The 19,996-nt window shown below is 36.7% G+C and overlaps 1 protein-coding gene across 2 annotated transcripts; it reads left to right on the forward strand.

The window, feature by feature from the left end:
* The first annotated feature begins 172 nt into the window (after window positions 1-172).
* LOC145228911 (axonemal dynein light chain domain-containing protein 1-like) lies at window positions 173-19,889 on the forward strand. 2 transcript variants are annotated; one of them, XM_080094125.1, is made up of 26 exons: window positions 173-391; window positions 1,840-1,991; window positions 2,549-2,770; window positions 3,348-3,530; window positions 4,787-4,936; window positions 4,999-5,085; window positions 5,910-6,022; window positions 6,095-6,179; window positions 6,603-6,743; window positions 7,254-7,417; window positions 7,946-8,040; window positions 8,763-8,860; window positions 9,072-9,199; window positions 10,496-10,599; window positions 11,081-11,164; window positions 11,614-11,746; window positions 12,659-12,752; window positions 13,397-13,590; window positions 13,847-13,943; window positions 14,375-14,551; window positions 15,593-15,790; window positions 16,117-16,165; window positions 16,823-17,018; window positions 17,690-17,789; window positions 18,427-18,513; window positions 19,737-19,889. In XM_080094125.1, exons 1-26 carry the CDS (start codon window positions 277-279, stop codon window positions 19,818-19,820), a joined length of 3,330 nt encoding a protein of 1,109 aa, XP_079950251.1. In that variant the 5' UTR covers window positions 173-276; the 3' UTR covers window positions 19,821-19,889. The 2 variants fall into 2 exon arrangements, with proteins under 2 accessions (XP_079950251.1, XP_079950252.1); XM_080094126.1 differs by having other exon boundaries at window positions 174-391; window positions 15,602-15,790.
* Window positions 19,890-19,996: the final 107 nt, after the last annotated feature.

A 19,996-nucleotide genomic window follows, 5' to 3' on the forward strand; every position in this document is an offset into this window, starting at 1 on the left:
GCTCTAGCGAGTTGCGTCAAGTGTAAACTTTCATGTGTTGTTAAAATAACGTTAAAAACGTTGTTAGACTGTAATAGTTTTCCAATGTATTTCAGTTATAATACCTTCAATCAGCCAGTTAGATTTATGCCTAAGTAAATAATATTATTGAGATCTAGGAACAAATCGCATTTCATTTCGCAAAGTGGTTTCAATGTGTCATAATGTTTCGATTTAGTTTGGTATTTGGCACGTAAAATGTAACTATTTAATATTGTTGTGGCTGTTGCTTGAAACATGAGTGTTGAAACTGCACAAGCACCAGTGGCAGATAGCCAGGTGGGTTTACCTTCAGAAGAAAACCACCAAAATGCTTCGGAATTATCAGTGGCAAATATTCCTGAAAAGCAAGGTATGCTATTTTTTGTAAACCTAAGTTGAGTTGAATTTATTTTGTCTGGTTAAAAAAATGGTTTAGCATAAATTATTAAATAAATGCAAGTAGATTTTTGGTTAAGGCTGTATTGTAATGGCCTCTTACCCAGTGTGCTAAACATGGCAGTTCGTTATGAGATCTCGGGCATGCAGGACCAACATGCCCTGCATCATGTTGCAAGGCTGACTCTCAAACTGTACTTTAGTACTATATACTAAATGCTATGACATGGTACAAATATACAGTGTTTTTTTAAGGTGTTTTTGGGGACCGAAACGTTCCGCAAATTTCTCCAGCGGTTTCCCAAAATTTAATTTAACTAATAAATAATTCGTTTAACCAAATATGGCTATTTTTTGGTATTTAAATGAAACACTTGCGGTCTCTTAAAACTACTTAGCGGTCACCCAAACCAAACCTTAAAAAAACCCTGCACATATATGCTTTTTGCAAAAATTCTAATTTTGCAGACTTTTAAAAGTGCTGACGGATGTAGTAAGGTTTTGTATTTGAAATAGCACTACAATTTGGTCTCATTTCCCTCGCTGGGCTTACAATCTACATTCTATGCAGCATACTTTGTGGTATCATGTGATATATAGTACCATCCCTCTCCAAACATGAAGCTCTGTATGTTGAAATGCCTTCATGTAAATCCAATTTATTCCAGCAATCTATTGTAAATTATGAAATTCACTTTACTATTTTAAAACAGATTGCCCATTTCATGAGTATATTGCATATTTTCCACATGTATTTTTTAGAAAACTGAATAGTTGATGACTGGAATAGATTCCATAAAGCTGGGACTTGTGCTGGTTTTATATTTTATTAGTGCACTTAAGACAATGTTTTGTTTTTCGTTTTGTCACTTCTGCATTTTGTCAGTCTTAAAAATAATTGAAGTCATCCCCTACTATAAAGTTGACATGTGCAGCATACAAGGCAGGCAATGGTGCTTGTGATTCAACTTTCGGCGGGTACACCACTGAGCCTGTGTAGCTCAGTTGGTAAAGCGTGAGTCTCGGAAAGACTCCTGTTGTGGGTTCAAATCCCACTGCAGACTAGATTTTTCTAGTCTGTGTCTGTCCATATGTGAATGCTTGAGAGAGCGACTGATTCGGTGTGACGCCTTGTCGCCTTCAATGGGCCTGACTTACTATGATTTACAATGAGTATGCTGTGATCGCTAGTCTGCATGGATTCTTCAGGGCTGATCCCAGTATGAATGTATTCATCGTGGATATTTAAAGTCAATTGTAAAATTGATGTCAATCACCTGATACTTGTGCCTTTTCTTTGTGGAAAATACAATCTTTGGGGCAGCTACCTTATAACTTAAAACCAATGGTTTAAATGTATTTGATAAAAAACTGTTTATTATATTTACAATAAACTGTTGCTTATTATTTTACGCTTTATAGAAAGTCGAGAAAATGAAAAGGTTCTTCAAGAAGAAATGATTCCTGAGGAATTGTTGTTTGCACTCACACAATCGGAGTTCTGTGGAAATCAAGATTCCAAGGAACAATTAGCTCCAGTAAAAAAGAACAAAACTCCTGACAAGCTAAGAATGGTAATGCCTTGGATAATCATGAAAAGGTTTTAAACAAATGTAAAATGTTCGTTTAACGCTTGAAACTTTTACCATGTTTTTCCATATGTGGTCTGTCTGTTTTTATGCATGCCTTTTCACCTTAAAGTTGTTAGGCATTGGTACTTATATCAATTCATATAAAGTTGTGTTTATAATAGGGTTAGACTGATTAAACATGCACTGATGATGACAACAGAGATTGTCGAAACCTCTGAACGATGTATTCTTTATACACCACTACCTTGGCAGTAATGTTTATGATTAGACTGATTATATTTAGCACTTTTCTGATTATCAGTCCTGAGTTTCATGAAAAATCAGATGAAAAAATCTGTGATTCTTCAAAAAATCAAATTATGCATTAGTTGTTTTACATGATTGTATTCGTTTATACATTGAGCAAAGCACAGCCTTAGCATTATATTTTATAGTAATCTCTCCTAAAGTCAACTAAGTTAGCATTTTAAATAGTGCTAGGTGTTTTTGTGGTACAACACCACAAACAATCATTTACCTTAAAAAAATTGATTTTATAGGCCCTGAAACGAGGTCCACCAGCTAATGTATGGCACCACAAGGGTCGTCGAACACAGTTTAAACATCTTACTGACAACCCAAGGTCGCTTGGAAAGGGGGTTGGTACACGTGACATCTCGTTCCTCTACGATGTAACCACCCACCAAAAACCACGACCTCCAGCTCCTAGCAAATTGGACAAAAGCGCTGTAAGATTGGACGCAGCACAACAAGCTGGAAAGGTATGTTTTGGTAGTCATTATTAAACATTCAAATTTGGTTCTTTGTTTCATTTTCCCCCTAATGGGTTTGCAATGCCTTATATTTTCTATTTCAGTTGTCATGCTGTTTTGTAGTAAGACTGTTAAACCATTGTTTTCATTAATTTTTTACGACTAGTGGTATGCAAAGGTTTTTTTAGGTGGTACGCGAGTAGCTTTCGTTTTTTCACAAAAACAAAAAAAGTGGTACGGGATCGTAAAAAGGTTGGGAACCCCTGCCTTAAGGGTTCCGTGCCCCTGAAAAGGTTGAACAGCACTGACCTACATTACTCATTACCTTAAATAACAATGACATGAGCATTGATCCCAATATGAATGTATGTTCATCTTAGTACAGAGCACTTAATCAATTACTCTGACTGAGCCATGTGTCCCAAACATAATTTTAAGATTACCCATGTAGGCTAGATAACTTACAACCACTAATGCAGCCTTACTCTAACTGTGGTCCACAAAGCGATTTAGACAGGACTGCCAAGTGCCCATGGTATTTTTGTTGTTTATATAATTTTGATAATATATGAATTTGTATTTACAGCTAGCTGCTGCAGGATCGCAACTAGCTGTACCTGACTCTATCATCCCTGAAGAATATCACATTGTCAAGTCGAAAGCTGTACTTGGTCTGGAATATATCGATGAAAGTTTGACCACAAAAATTTCCGATCATGACCAGATACTAAGGGTTTTTCCTTCATTACTTCCCACAAAGAGATTTGAGGTAAATGCATAAACATGCTTTTGAAACTATTTTTTTTATTTGTTGTATTCTGTCATGAAAAATAAACCTACTGATAAATATATAAGATATTTAGTTCATGAGAGATTAACAAGTGTGCCACAAAAAATTGGTTTTTAAAATATGCAAGTAGCATTTTAGGATACCTAATGATGAAATGTATTATAAAGACATATATAAAATTGATTACAGCATTTACACCCACCTCAATTATAAATCACCCTTGATTATAAGCCATCCGTGATTGTAAGCTGCATTTTGTGGTCTTAAAAAAGATTTATAAGCTGCACTCTGTTATGTTGGATACTATTGTTCCATAATACTTCTTTCTGTTGTTACTTAGTACATCTTTTTGTCAAAGAATGTTTGTCACACAAATGACTGTACCCAGCAGAATGTATGTTGATATATAATGTCTACATGCAAAAGGATTTGGAACACATATTAAACTAAAGTGCAAAGGGCTAGAAATAATATTGCCACGACATTAAAACAGGGGTGTGCGACATTTTTCGTCGGCAGGCCACACATAATCAATTTCGGACTTGGTTTGGCTGATACTTGTCATGTATAGCAACTTAACTTGGGGGAAATTTTTTTTCTGCTCTGAACTGGAGTGTTGGTCAGGCCACACTAAATGGCTTGGTGGGCCAGGTTGTGATCCACGGGCTGTCTTTTATTTTGCATTAAAATAAAAGCTCCCTTGATTGTTAGCCACACAAGCCATAGGGCAGAGGTGCACAACCTGTGGCCGAATAGAGGATTTTGTGCGGCCGTGCAAATGTTTATTAAAATATATGCACTGGCGGCCGTGACGTAAAAAAACTCTTTTGCTACATATTTTGACTTTTAAACTGCTTCCAATAGATTTTGTAAGACTATAAAGAATGCTACCAGCCTAGTAACCCTGTGCATCACACTTTATATACGCCTATTGTGTGCAAACAATGCAAATAATCAGTCACCTCTTGCGTCACAATATAGATTATGACGTCATAAATAGCTCAGATCTGTGGATTAAGTTTTAAATTATCCGGGCTTTTTGGACGTGATTAGATGGTTTATGTATGTGGTACAAGCCCTATTTTCACATAATAAATTTAAAAACAAAAACAAGCAGGTAATTGGCGGCCGTTGCCATAGGGTGAAGATGTTACAGGCCACAGGTTACTATAGAATGAATATGGTATGCGAGAACTGGATCCGTTTGTTTAACAATATTACATTGCAATCCTTAGGTTGTGCAGCTTCTTCGGACTCTTGATGCTTTGCTGGAAAAGAGTGGTGTAGATGATGAAGAAATTGAAATCAAAGGACCAAGCCAAATTCACAATCTGCTTGAGCTCATCAAGAAGGAGCAAAACATCTATGACCTTGTGTTCGCAGAGGTAGGGTTTGTGTACAAGAACACTTGTCAGATATTTGGCTGATGCTTTTGTCTGTTGTTCAGGTTATCAGGCAAGTAAGTGTAGAATGTGTTGAAAGAGGTCAACTGCTGTCGAAACTGAGACAAAAGTATGCGGATCTGCTGAATAGAGTAAGTTATTCGATATGTGACACAAAAATATATTCATGATGAGAAAATGAGTAGCAAAACTACTTTTTGCGTTCAAGATAAATATCCGGATCATATGGTTGTTAAAATTGGCATGCTGTGTTAATGCTTTGTAGTAAAATATGCCATTATGTAATTATTGGGATTTTGGGCAAAATGGTCATTTTATTTATACAACCACACCAACAAATTGCGTTCTGACTCTCGCCCCACTCATTAAAATTTTCTATCTCCTAATTTTAAGTAAACTGACTTTAATTACAGCCACAAACAAAGCTTTTTTGACGCTCTTTTCAAATTATTGTTGTTTTTAATAAAATGGCCCAAAGTCAGGGGTTCCAAAAATACCATAACTCTGACGGTACAATAGTCAAAAAACACTCTTGAATCTGATTCTATTTTAAAATATGTGACTTTACCTACTCTGACTTACCCTGTTAACAACTCTGCTATCACAAACAAAACCATTCAGATTTTTTTTCTGTCTGAATTGTTAATGTTTAATTACAATAGAGTACCAAAGATTTGGTTAAACAAATTTATGAATTTTCCACCAAATTTAAATTGTGGTAAATTATTTCTGGGATCCATTCCCTGTTCTATTACCATTTTTGCATTGATTTCCATCTTTCATTATACATGTTGCCGTTTATAGACACTGAAGATGCTTTTTTAGTGAAATATGTTTGTTTTTTATAAGATTGTCAACTGATTTTAGCCTGGAAATGAACATTTTCCAACTTGTGACAAATTTTAATTGAATATTATTTAACACCACAAATAATCATAATAACTTGTTTTATCAGGTGCCTAGACAAATCAAAAGCCTCCATGCTGAGGTTATGGCACAAAGATCCTTAGACAGGCGACTTACAGAAGAGCTGTTAAGATTTAAGTCTTCTATTTCGTTCCTAACCACGTAAGTCTTGTGAAGCAAAGATGATATTTTCTGCCTGCTATGAAAACTGAACAATGGCTATTTCTTCCACAGCGAGTTGCAGAACGTTCGCGAACACGATCAACAAGTAACACAGGACGCTGCAACAGCTGAAGTTGAACTCGCTCAAGCTTTGAAGGTTGCGAAATTTCTCTTAATGGGAGCTCTAAAAGCCAAACATAGTTTTAAGTCAAGTCGGATTTAGGCTGAAGTTTCAATAAAACGGGCTTGATTCAGGCCTGACCTTATGCCGGGCAACATTTATATCTTAATTGCACTTCTGTGAATCTAATTTAAGGTTTGGTTTAGGCTTTTTTCAAATGAATTTACGGTTTGAGCCGAGTTTCTAGATTGTCATTTTAGGTTCTGGTCGGTTTTAACCCCAATTTTCAGCTTCCTTATAGCTTATACTCAAACTTTTGTTGAATGTTGCGAGCTGTATATAAAAAGTATGCAATATGCATAGATTTCACTAATAGTTGTCACACATTTCTAAAATTGTGAGGTTAAAAATGTGAGGATAAAAATAAAACACTCAACCTAAATCTTTATCGTGCATCAGGAGTCCCAGACGAACGCTAATCTCGTGGATGAGTATCATGATCTTTACGAGATGCAGAGGAAACGGTTGGAAACGAGCGTTCAGACTCTCAATGAGGAGAAGGATTTATGGAGTAGTGCGGCGTATGACCTTTCCTTGAAGGTACGTAATGGTTTAGGTGCAATCAAATAGTATCATAACCTATGGCTTATACAACCAACCAGCAAATGTTTTGTATAATCAGTTGGGGTGTACTAATCTTACATTTCAAAGGCTTGATTTGATATAATTCCTTCAATGGGTCTGGTGTACTATGATTTATATATGAGTGTTCCGTGATTGCTGGTCTGCATGAACGCTTCAGTGCTGATCCCAGTTATGAATAAATGTGCATTTTAGATGTCCAATGCAAATTTTAATCAATAAACTGAAACACACAGTAAAATACCTTTCCAGAAAACCACCTAACTATAATGTATTACAGACGAATCCGGTTATTCGCATACCCATTTGCCAAACTTTTTTATCCATTTAACGGGATTATGCGCTTTACTAGACGATTTTCTCAACAAATGACTAGGATTGGTTCTACGATCCTTATGCAATTAACTGGAGTATCCGATTAACCGGACTCGCCTATACTTAACATAACAAGGTTTATTGTATTCTCAGGTGATGTCTGTAAATTCGCTAAACACGGCCAAGCGACTTCACGTGAGCGAGAAGGCTTGGTCGAAACTAGCAAACCACTTTACTGTGTTGCTCAGCGACCGAGACAGCGAGAACCTGGCGCAGATGCAGAAGCACGTCAGCACGTGGAGGGAGCTGATATTTCAGTGAGTCAAAAAACTTTTGTGCGACTGTTTTGAGGTTGAAATAATGGGATACGTGGTAACGTTTTTTAATGTGTTTTAGAAAAAAGTAAAATACCTTTGTATAATGACTTTTATACTTAAATTAATGAGACGCATACTAAAGTTTTGAGTTGATTTTGTGTTTTAACTTTGTTTAAAATTGATTTTAGCATTTAAAGTACCAAAAATGGGTTGTTTACACATACAGTATGCCATTATGTGACCGTATTAACCCAAAATATATTAGACATTTAAAATTGCATGGTGACTTTTGTAATTTAATAACATACAGAAAATAAACGCAAACGATTCTTGTCTAATGGAACTCTAAGTATTTTCTTCGGGCTCAGAATACAACTAAACGGAATTTGATTAACTAGACGCTGTCCTATTTATAACTCTTAAACTAAACTCCACCTAAGCCAACGTAACTTACTTTGATAAGCAGAGAATGAATTATCAGTTTTCACAATATATTTTTAAGTATTTTTTGCTACTTTGTATTTTCAGCTTCAATCAAACTCTTGAATCCGCTGACAAGAAAACAACCAACACTTTGACAAAAGTTAAGGAGGGCCTTGAAAGATGGACAGACGTTTTTGATGGTACGTAATGTAATATTTGACACGTGTTAGTTTCTTGTTCGTTGTATTGTTTAGGTCCCATCTTTTTTGTAATTCTGTCGTCTTGGTTACTTCATGTTTTCACAACTATTGATCTGCCTATAGTTCTCTAGATATATACTGGCCCGTATGTATAAATTCAAAGCAGTGATTCTTAAACGCGGCTCTCAGGGCCGCATGCGGCTCCCAACTACTTATTTTGCGGCTCCCGCAAAACCTTAGAAAACCCCCAAAGATTGCTACTTTAGCTTTCAAGGTAATAATCTTTGGTGATTTTCTCAAGGTTTCGTTTTTTGCGGCTCCCTACACACTTAAAAAAACTACTATTTGGCCCGCACAATAAAAAAGTTTGAGAACCACTGATCTAAAGGATAACATCTCTATATGCCAGGACGTTTACTGAATAAAGCATCTCTAATTTAATTTTGTACAAACCGATCCGGTTAATCGCATGTACAATTTGCCAAGCTTTTTATGGGACTAACCTGCATACAATTAACATAATTCGTCTGTATCTATACACAAATATACATTTACCAAAACACTTTATTCGTTCGCAACTAAACTAACTAACATAAATTGCAGTAACAAGCCTATAAACCGCTTCACGACAAAACGGGTAAAATTTAGTGAACTGTTTCTGAAAAATACTTAAAGTAAAAATATTATCCAACTTATTTGCTTAAATAAGCGTTTTTCTGTAGATTCTCTTGCAGCAAGCATGTCTGACGTAAGATCGTTTAAAATTCCACCAAAGGAAACAATTCAGAAACTCTATGACGAAGTGAAACACTGGGAAGAGGTAATGTACATTAAATTATCATATTGGCACTGAGAGACAACTACACTTTAAACTTATAATTTGTCTATTAGCCTATTCTTGCACTAAAACAATATGTTTAAGGCAACTTAGCCAAACTAGCTGGGCCGTTATTTTCATCATTAAATTGTAACTTTGTCACAAGATTACCAAGTTTAAATATCACTAGTTTAACTTCTTTTCTGCCTCTCAGATCTTGGGTGAGGACTCGGAGCGCTTCGGAGGTGGGATGCTTCTCAACAATCAGGAGCAATTGAACAAGATGTCACGTGAGACTGAAGCCTGGACTGAGATCGGCCTCATCGTGTATCGACGTCACAAGTAGGAGCTTGTGTTTGCTTTATGACTGCCAAGCAACAGTTTGAGGAGTTAAGGGTTTGTTGCTAAGTGGGATTTCGCTTGTGGAAGCACACATGCTGTTAAATGCCGTGTGAAGGTTGCAAAGTTAGGTAACATATGTAAATCCGTTCTAAGTTTGCCAAATGGTGTATTAAACAGCATGCGGTATATATAAATTGCAAGTATATAGAAATGCCGCCTTTCTAGGATTTTATGTCAGTTTTATTAGGGCACTAAATAGCACGACATGCCCATTGAAGCAGACTTGGACAACTAGATTTTTTTTCGGTTTTTCAAATTAGATTAGAATTAAAATTAGAGCATCTCCTTTTTTTGCAAATTAGATTAGAATTAGAATTAGAAGTTTCTCAAAATCTAGAAATTAAACTAGAATTAGATTTAAGCCAACCAACTTTAGTTTGTTTCAAATTTTAACTTGTAGATTTGCACATTTAAAACAATACAATTCAGTGCATCTGAAATAGGGATGTTCAAGGTAGAATAACGAATCCTTTGGATTCGAATCCATTTTTGCCGTTTATATCGGGTAATTGGAACCGATATAAATATGTGCCAAATTTCACTGATAAATGTGTTTCAGTGATGTAGTTTGGTCTTGTTAATTGCATGGTTTTGTGCGCTTTGGTTAAAAAATGCATGCTCAGATCACATGCCTAAAAGTGCCGTTGGACAAACTAGCGATTTTGGGAAAACTGTGAATTAGATTAGAATTAGAATTAGAGCTTACTCGATAATTCTAAATTAGATTAGAACTAGAATTACCGCCATTTTGCTCTAATTTGCCCAACTAGACAACTAGAATTATCTAGTTGTCCAAGTCTGCATTGAAGGCGTTATACCAAATCAAGTCGGTCTCCCAAGCATTCCCATATGACAAGGGATAGGCTAGCTTCACAGGCTCAGTGGAGAAACCGCCGAAAGCCGAATAACAAACACTGTTGCCTGCCTCGTGTGCTGTACATGTCAGCTCCGTAATGATTTTTCGGCCTGTGCCTAGACATATGGGAATGTTTGGGTGACCGGCGTGATTCGGTATTACGCCTTCAATATAGACCTGGCGTACTATGATTTATATGTGAATATGCTGTGATCGCTGGTCTGTATGAACACTTCAGAGCTGATCCCAGTAGCCTACGTATGTATGTTCATCTATATTAATAAAATCCAGCAGTATTCTGATAAAACGTTTGGATCTTTTGGGATAAACTGCTTTGTTCCTTGTAGAGTGGATTTCTGGTAAAAGTTTTTTATTTCCAGGAAAGACGGTGAAAGTTTTCCGCTTTCTGAAACGATGATCCAGCTCAATTCCAAACTCCACGACATGTTAAAGCAACTTGACATAAGGACAAGTGGCGAAAATGGTGAGTATCATATAGTTTCTTGTTCTGGACTTAACAGACTGCATTTGCAAACGGAAGATGTCTTCAGTTTTTACACTATAAAAAGATGACAAATCTATTTTAACGTTGCAACGTATGACCGGTCTTTGGTAGAATTTTTGCCGTTGTTATATAATCTAAATTAACTTGTTCTAGTAATTCTTTTCTTATTATTGAAATCCCCTTTCAAGTAAAACGACCGCGACGATTCAGGGTCATTAAAATCAGATCAAGAAAATTCAGTGTGAAAACCACTAAATCTGTCGCTATATATTTTATTTGTTTTATCAAAACAAATACATTTCGCAATAAAAAGCATCATCAGTGTCTTATCCAAATAGAATGTGTAATAGTTCTATTTGAATAAGACACATTGAATTTTTCACACTGAATTTTCTTAACTTGTTCTAAATCGTTATCCCTTCATTTTTTTGAAAAACAAACAAGGTTTCGTTTTTTGCAGGCGTTGCAAGAGGAATGATTTCTTTACAAAACAATCTTGGAAGTTGGGTGAACAAACTGATTATGATGGTCCACGGTTCGGAATGTAAGTACATTTTAGAGGATATTGTACTTATATGGGATACGTCGTATGATTGTGTGCACCGGTGCTTCACCTCTTAGATTGGGAAACACTCAAATATACTTATTTACTGATCATATTAAAAACCTTTAAGCCAACATCAGTGCAGCTGGTAACGAGAGATTGGTCGTATTGGCTGGTGCAGTCCTCTTTCAGACCATTAACGCAACTTGGATGAGCTAATGTGACTCAAGAATTTCATGCGTAGCGTTTTAAAGGGTAGTAGGTCTTTTATCTATGCTTTCTAGGGTAAGTTAAAAAGAGCATTAAACGTTGTCACAAAACAAAAACGAAAGCCAAAAATAAGGACATTTCTTAGAAATAGGCCAATAAATTAACAGTGTCTGTAACATCGTGGAAATATAACGGAATAATATGCACACACATAGACAATACATTGGACTTTTTCACAGCATTCAGTGACAGCGAGTGGCTTCACCTTTACGAGAAAATCGGAGATTACAAGGCTGTGGTGGAAGAGGCGCTAGAGAACATTGGATCGCAGCAAAAGGACGAAGACAAACAGAACAAGCTCGACCATAAAAGGTGAGATGTATTGAATATATTCAGTTGTGCTGTATTGAGTTAAGTGGTCGGGGAAAATTTCGACTTACCCTTTCCGAAAGCCTTGTGTTTTGCCCTCGCACTATGTATTTATGTTATTTTTTTAACAAATTCAGAGTCACCTAAATCCTAAACTATTGTGTCTTTGACTCTATTTATATGTTTGTTTTTTAAGGGGGTTTCGTCAAGCACTCATGTCTTTTTTTAACACTTTGGTAACAAATATGTCACTTTCAGTTATTAAAGTCCACCTATGAAATATTACCTGCTTCAAATAACTGCAAATATAAATATTCCATTAACCTCATGGACCGATTCTTTTTTTTTTTTTTATTCACACAAACAATGATGACCTTGTTGTTTGTTAGAGGGTCTGATACTGTCCATTATAATCACTCCTAATTTATGTTTTACAAGCCTGTAGTTGTTCTATATCAGTGGTTCCCAAACTTTTTCATTATTTTGTCAAAACGGTCCCTTTGCCATTATTTCGAGGGCTCGCGGTCCTTAAGCTGGAATGTGTATTTCAGAAAAACGAAAGTTGTGTGCAGAATTTTCGCTAGTTATGCAAAATTGCGCATAATAAAGATCCAAAGACAGCATCTGACATCACAGGCAAGACAAAAACACTACGGTTGTGCGCGAACAATTGCATTTTTGATAGTTGTCATTCAATAAAGGCTATTGTTTAGCAATGGAGACAGTCGATTTCTCAATTCTCTTGATTTAAACTTATTCAGTGGCACAAACTGACGCTAAAAACAGGTTATAGAATTACTTTACCCGCTTTGCGGTCCCCCCAAAATTGCCTCACGGACCCCTAAAGGACCGCGGACCCCAGTTTGGGAACCGCTGTTCTATAGTGTTGTTATATATTTTTTTTAATCTTGACAGAATCGAGGTAGTGGACATGATGCAAGAAGTTCAGGATTGGATGAAAACTACTTTGAATCAAATCGAGGCTGAAGATGGGAAGCTTATGGTGCAAGTAAGTGAAATATCAATGTTTTCAACAAAGAGAACAAGTGTTTGTTTATATGGGAGTGTAGATCAGTGCTTGTCAACCTTTAGAACGGTGCACACTGTACCCGTAAATTTTTATCATTCTTTTCTTGCGACTCAAGTGTATATAAACGGGTGTAACTGATGATGGCATGAGCATTTGCCGAAACGTTTGAGTAATAAAGCATGTCGCTTTTTACGTCTATTTGGGCCGTTATTTTCACCATTAAACTTATGAACAGATCCGTATATAGTGTTCCTAATTCTGAACATTTTTTTTATTATTTTTGTTTTTTGCAATACAGTGAAGCTGTGCTATTCCTAACTTTCTACCTACTTACACTTCAAATACATATTGTGTCTGTATTGTATTGTATTGTATTGTATTGTATTGTAATTGTATTGTACACTCCAGACAGTCTGGACTAAAACTTAAACGTGTTTATTTATTACGATACCTCATGTGTGTGTTATATCGTGACATCTGGTACCGAGTTAAGTCGGGCCGGGCTTTTCGGGGTTAGCGGCTTTAAAACGTTGCCTACCCCTGGCCTAAAAGATACACTAAGTTAAAGCACACATTTAACCAGCTTATGGAATGCAGAAATAACAACCAGTAATTTGGTGCAGGTGAACACCATCCACACTGATATGGTTCAGTGGATGGTTCAAACACTTCTCCATCTGGCTCCAAACCATCTCACCAGCACACCAACCACACCATCGGAGGCGAGTATGTCGGCATGGTGTACTCTGGAGAAACTTGAGACGAGAGGAAAGACCATAACCGACCATCTAAGCCATTTTACCAACTACACCTGCCAGTAAGTGTGTAAACATTTGCCATTTTGTAAACTTTCTTTAGAGCCGTTGGTGCGTTGGTTTAATGGTTTGATTAAAGATGGGAATCAACTATGGTTTTTAACCGACAAATCCGTCCCCGTTACTGTTGTTTAAAGCTGTGGACCAGGGGTGGGCAACCTGCGGCCCGCGGGCCACATGCGGCGCATTGATTAAAGTTGTGCGTTTTGTAGGTCTGGCGTATTGTGATTTCTATCTAACATATCGACTTGTGTTAAGGTGTGCTGGGAGCATCGTGCTTCAAACCATGCAGGAGAAGAAAGATATGGGCGAGGACGATGCAGAACACGAGTACAGGGATTTTTCAAGAGTTAAAGTAAGTTAACTGACAGTATTATGTGTAGGCTATGGAGCAATATGCCTCTTTTTGCAGGACAAATATCGTGACGCGACATAGCACCCGGTTCCGCAGTAGAATGACCTTAAAAATATAAGTTTTAATAACTTTTAGTTGGTCAGAGTGCCCTTTATCTTTATATTTCTAATATTGTTATCCGTAAAATCACTAGATAAATTGTATTTACAACATTTAAATAAACCAGAATATTTAACTACGACGTCATTGAACTAATTTACGACAATGTAAAAACTTTGTAGAAAACCTTTTTATCGTTTCCAACTTTAATTTAATGGTCTCTTTACATTTAGTAGAAAAAAAATACATGCAATGCTACTTGTTTTTCAGTTTTATTCACCCAAAGACGCCAGTTTAGTATAACAAGCATAACTTTAATGCTGTTTTCGCAGCGAGAAGCCAAAGAATGGATTCACACTTGTGAGATTTTGCTCAACGCTCTTCTCCCCGAACCCGTACGACTACTTACTAGTGACGTCAACAAGCTGTTGGCGGTGCGTGATGACGTAACTGGGGAGGAAAGCCCTTCGACGCCCGCTAGCCGCCCGGTGACGCAAGAGGGTTCTGAGGTTTGTGGCCGGTCGTCGTGGGGTTTCGACCCATGGCGCAAAAACGAGTTCATGATTTTAAAACGTAAAAAAATAGCTTTTAGCATTAATTTTGTAATGCTTTGCAAAGTTTGAATTAACCAAAGGCTTGGAAACAGCAACAGAACAGGAAATATTGTAAAAAATGTGGTTTTGTCGACTATTAAGCGAAATGTATGTTCGAATCAGTGTTTCATACCGGAACGGAACGGAACGTTATACCGGAACGAAATAAATAATTTTTGGCTCAAATACCGGAACGAAATACCGAAATAAAAAATATTCAAGATACCGGAACGGAACGAAATACCGTTATTTATTATTCCGGTATTTCGTTCTGGACATTTGACATGAAACAATTGCTGAAAATTTCGCGCCGTTAAGCTAAAATAAAAATTGAAGCTCCTAAAATTTACATCCGTTTGACCATCATTGTCAAAAGTTATGTGACGTAACAACTACCGACAATAATTCTTGTGTGTTGCAACTTTCTTTCTTTTTTCGCTTATTAGTTGCAAAGACCACAAAGATATGTTCTTTTATTAAGACCGAAATACCGAAAAATACCGTTATAAATTTATTTCGGTCGGACCGGAACGAAATGAAAATATCGGTCCAGAACGAAATAACGAAATAAAAAATTTGCTCAGAACGAATAACGTTATTTGGTTTCGTTCCGTTCCGGTATGAAACACTGGTTCGAATACAAAGTAAGTTAAAGTTTGAAATTAACTAAAAATACATTTTTATAGCTCACTTAAATATTATACACTAAATATTAAAAATAAACATTTACATTAACAAATAAAAGTAAAATTTCAAAAAAATGCTAAATCGACTATTAAGCAAAATGTATTTGCGTATGTAAAGTATGTGAAACTGTATAAAAGTAAACTTTTAAAAAAATTAGGAAAATAAAAACATTATAACCGTGTTTGATTCGCATTTACACAAAAGTTGAAATGACGTTTAGTGTTCAAATGAAAAAAATCACACAAAAGTTGTTACGATTTTTATCTTCAGCGCATCCAGGCCCCCTTGAAGGACTCAAAGGACGGTGGTAAAGCAGCTCTACTATCGGTCGACGCAGCACAGATAAAAGCGACGCCGGCGCCGACGACTCCAGCTGCTCAGAGTTCAGTGTCTCCACCCCTTACTGAATCTGAAGAGAAAAAGGAACAACCCGTTGCTATAGAAACCATCGCAGGCCGCACACCAGATGTAAGATTTGGAAATTTTGCTTTTAAAAAATAGATAACGATGGACAACAGACAACGTAGTAGACGTTAAACCATACCAAGATCATTTAACATTTGGTCTTTTATCAACTTCATAGGTCATATTTCCAGAGCTAAAGTGTCCATTTACAATTCACATGTACAAATTAAAGTAAATTCCCGGTTGCAACCACTGGCTTAACTTGTTTTTACCAAGCTGTTTTGGCAGAACGTCTATGTATTCACTGCATACTAGTTGTGATACTTTCCAAGCTATGTCTTGATTTTTAAAGTTTAATGTTTATGAATAAATTATTGTTGTAATTCCAGAGCAAAAAGGCAGCAGAACAGACGGAAACTGAAGTGAAGTCTGCCACTTGTAAGTTATTTCAATCTCTCATTGCTTAATACATTGCCTAATAACTGGTAATATGGAAGGCCAAACCGAGCCAGAACCCGAGTATTGGTGCAGGGCATCGCAATTTTTGATGCTCGGTGCTCGTCTAAGTCAAGCGCAATCCCCCTGCTACGAATTTATTACTTGGTTATTGCATAATAGGGTAACGCGCAAGTAACAAACGGGTTTGTTGACATCACAATAGAGCGTGTGCTATGCTGACGAACGTAGGTTCCCTGAGAATACAAGTGACGCTTTTCATAATCATGACTAGTTATCGCCATGATAGCTTTTGTGCAGTTCACTTGATTCCACATAATGAGGCGAAAAGATACGTTTTAAGCTTTTGAATTATGTACGTATGAGATACGTTTTAAGCTTTTGAATTATGTACGTATAAGATACGTTTTAAGCTTTTGAATTATGTACGTATAAGATACGGTTTTAGCAAAAACACCAAAAGTATTAGATGGAAACCAAATGTTCCTAAAAATGGCTGATTTGGTCGACCAAATTCAACAAACCCAAAATTCGGTAAACCACTTATTATAACCAGATACTAACTTATCAATTGTGTTGTGTTAAAAGTTGAACGTTCAAACATTTTCCAAGATATTAAATGAAGGCTTGTCTTTGTAGCGTCGAATTCTGAGTTACCAACTAGAATGGAAGTGATAGGAACAGACGAAAACGTTCAATCTTCATCTATTCTGCCTCCCGACAGCGGTGCAGTGGCCACTAGTGTCAGTAGAGAGCTCACCCCGCCCTCTTCTAAACTAACACAGTCGGCTTATGACGCAATTGCACAAATGGATCAAGTACACGATCAACTTTTGTAAGTAACATGCGTTTTTACACACAACTCTTTTACGAAAAATGCATAAATAGATGATATTATTTATAAGGTATAAATGATATTTTATACACTGATACTGGTCAATCTGGCGATCCCCTACTGCGAAGCTGACATGTGCAGCATACGAGGCAGGCAACGGTGCTTGTGACTCAACTTTCGACAGGTTCGCCACTGAGCCTATGTAGCTTAGTTGGTAGAACGCGAGACCCGGAAAGACTCCTGTCGTGGGTTCGAAACCCACCACAGGAAACATTTTTTTAGCCTACACCTTGGCCTGGCGTACTGTGATTTATGTATGAGTGTGCCGTGATTGCTGGTCTGCATCGACGCTTTATTCCAGTTGTGAATTTATGTTTATATTACCATTTATACAATAGCAATTTAAAATCGAAAAACTTGTCATATTTCGACTTTTTAAACTAGTTTTGCACAAACGGCCTTGGTATTAAATAAATCCACTAGAAAATAATATACTCATTAATATAAAAAGCAAAAATAGATATTTTAAATACGAAATTAATAACATATGACTGTTTTTACCTGGAAATTGTACATTGAACGTATTTATTTACATAGTTCAAACATCTCAAGTTAATAACGTAGGTATTTTAAACTATACAAAATATTTTTTTATTTAATCAACGTTTTAGATCAACGGAACAACGTGCACAGGACGCAGAACAAAAAGCGCTGGATCTTGAAGAAGAATTAAACTCAGCAAATGAGAAAATAAGAGCGCTAGAAAAAAAGGCAAGTCAACAACATAAGTGCAACTAATTGTTTGCAAAACCCGGAAGCAACCGCATGTGGCCACTCTCAATTCAGGGCAGTGGTTCTTAATCTTTTTTGTCACGACCGAACCCCTGTGATATTCTACAGCCTTTGGTCGAACCCCAACAAGTTGCATCCTAGCTTTTTAACTCATTTTGTGCTTTTGACATACGTTTTTGCTGCCAACAAAGATTCGTTGTTTTGCTGCTTACGAACAATGCGCACAGTGTTCTTTGTTATGTCGAATATAACTTAGGTACAACCTCCCAATGTTTTGCCATCTAGCAAGCAGAAAATAATATTTTTAGCGACTATATATCCCTATAGTTTAATTAAAACGTGTGCCGAGTATTTGTACTTCAAAAGACCTTTATCGATCCCCTGAATCCAGTTTAAGAACCACTAATTTAAGGGATTCGTCGCCAAAACGTTGCATTTTGAAACATTTTGCTAACGTTTTTTTTTTACAACCAGTCTAAATGCTCTTTAAAATTATTTAGCTGTTGTAGTCATATAAGTCCTCATAAACTTAACTATTAATGGGTAGCTTAAATCTAGTTTAGTTGCTTCCTGGAGTATAAAGGTGTTTAATTCGGGTTTATTTACATTTGTATAGGTTTCCAAGATGGAGGAAGTGGTTGGTTCGCCGCCTGGAAGTCCTGCTGCACAACAAGAGACCCCAGCAGATAAACAGCCAGACTTAGTAAGTTAAATACGAGTTTATCTACTTTTAACACACGCAAGCAGATTATAAGGATATGGTTACGTCGCAAAGTTATCTCTATTTTTGCAAGGGCCATATGTGAACTACATAATCCACCCTCTTTTCCTAACACGGGTGATTAATTTATAGGGCCCCTCGACTGGTCCCACCATCGTTTCCCCCCAGTCGTGTTATACTCACTCTGCGCCACACTCACTTTCTTGTGAGCACCCGACATATAACGCCTTATAAAACGGTGTAGCTGCAGCGCGTTTAGTCATTGTCCACCAATTGTGCCCAACACTTTTTTGCGCTCCATAATGGTTTAACCTAGCTCAGCTATTTCCGACTTGGTGATTGTTTTAGTGCAATTGTGTCGCTATGTGTTCTTTCACCAAGCGAAAAAAAGTTAATTCAACTCAACATGAGTCGCTTTACCAACTGAGCTACGCAATTTGAAATTAAATTCCCTGATCTTTTCGACGTTGCCTACAGTAATTTATACATGAGTCTGCCCTTATGGTTGGTCGGCATAAACGCTTTGTAATGCAAAAACGAATCACTTTTTAAACTTGTTGTGTAAATGTCGAACTGGCGATTCCCTGCTACTAAGCTAAAAGGTATAGCATACTTGGCAGGCAACGGTGCTTGTTACACGACTTTTGGCAAGCGGCAGCTAACATAGCCTTCTAGTTTTCATGCGAAAATTAACACAGAATGTAATTTATTCGTCTGTACCCGGCTTGATTCTGCATTCCTATAATAGACCTGGCTTCCTGTGATTTATATATGGTTTTACCGTGATCGCTGGTCTACATGACCGCTTCAGGGCTGATCCAAGTAATGAACATATATTCATAGTTTAGACCAGTGGTTTCTAACCTTCATCAACGAATTCTTCCATTAACAATTTAAAAAATTTCCATTCGTCCCCAATATACTACATGGTAGATGGCAAACCATACAAAAACAATTCAAAATTGGGTCTTTTATCAACTTCACAGGTTATATTCCCAGAGCTTAAGTGTCTATTTACAAACCACTTGTAAAAATTAAAGCAAATTCCTCCCCTTAAGTTTTAAGATGCCTCTGATAGGAATTTCTACCCGTTTGGTAACCACTGGTTTATATCATTCATGATGTTGCTCGAATTAGGGTCCTAATTTGTGCAAGTTAAACGTGAACACAATGTAGTTTACGAATGTTTGCCGTTTTATCAACAGAAACCAGCGGATTTGGACAAATCTGTGAAAAGAACTCCGTCTCGTTCAACTTCAAGCAAAAAGAAATCCACAAAAAAGAAATAGAAAACAGATTTAAATTCTATACTATTGTTATTTTATTAGAGAAACATAAAATACACTGTTTTAAGTTGTTTTTACGTCTTGTTACGGAAAGATTCCCCAGCAAAACTATCTAGGTATTGTAAAGCATTTTTGCTCAAGAAATTTTCAGCCAATATTATTGTTATTTGGAATTTGTG

This window comes from Phallusia mammillata, chromosome 5 (genome assembly GCF_965637545.1).
Source record: "Phallusia mammillata chromosome 5, kaPhaMamm4.hap1.1, whole genome shotgun sequence".
Lineage (NCBI taxonomy): Eukaryota > Metazoa > Chordata > Ascidiacea > Phlebobranchia > Ascidiidae > Phallusia > Phallusia mammillata.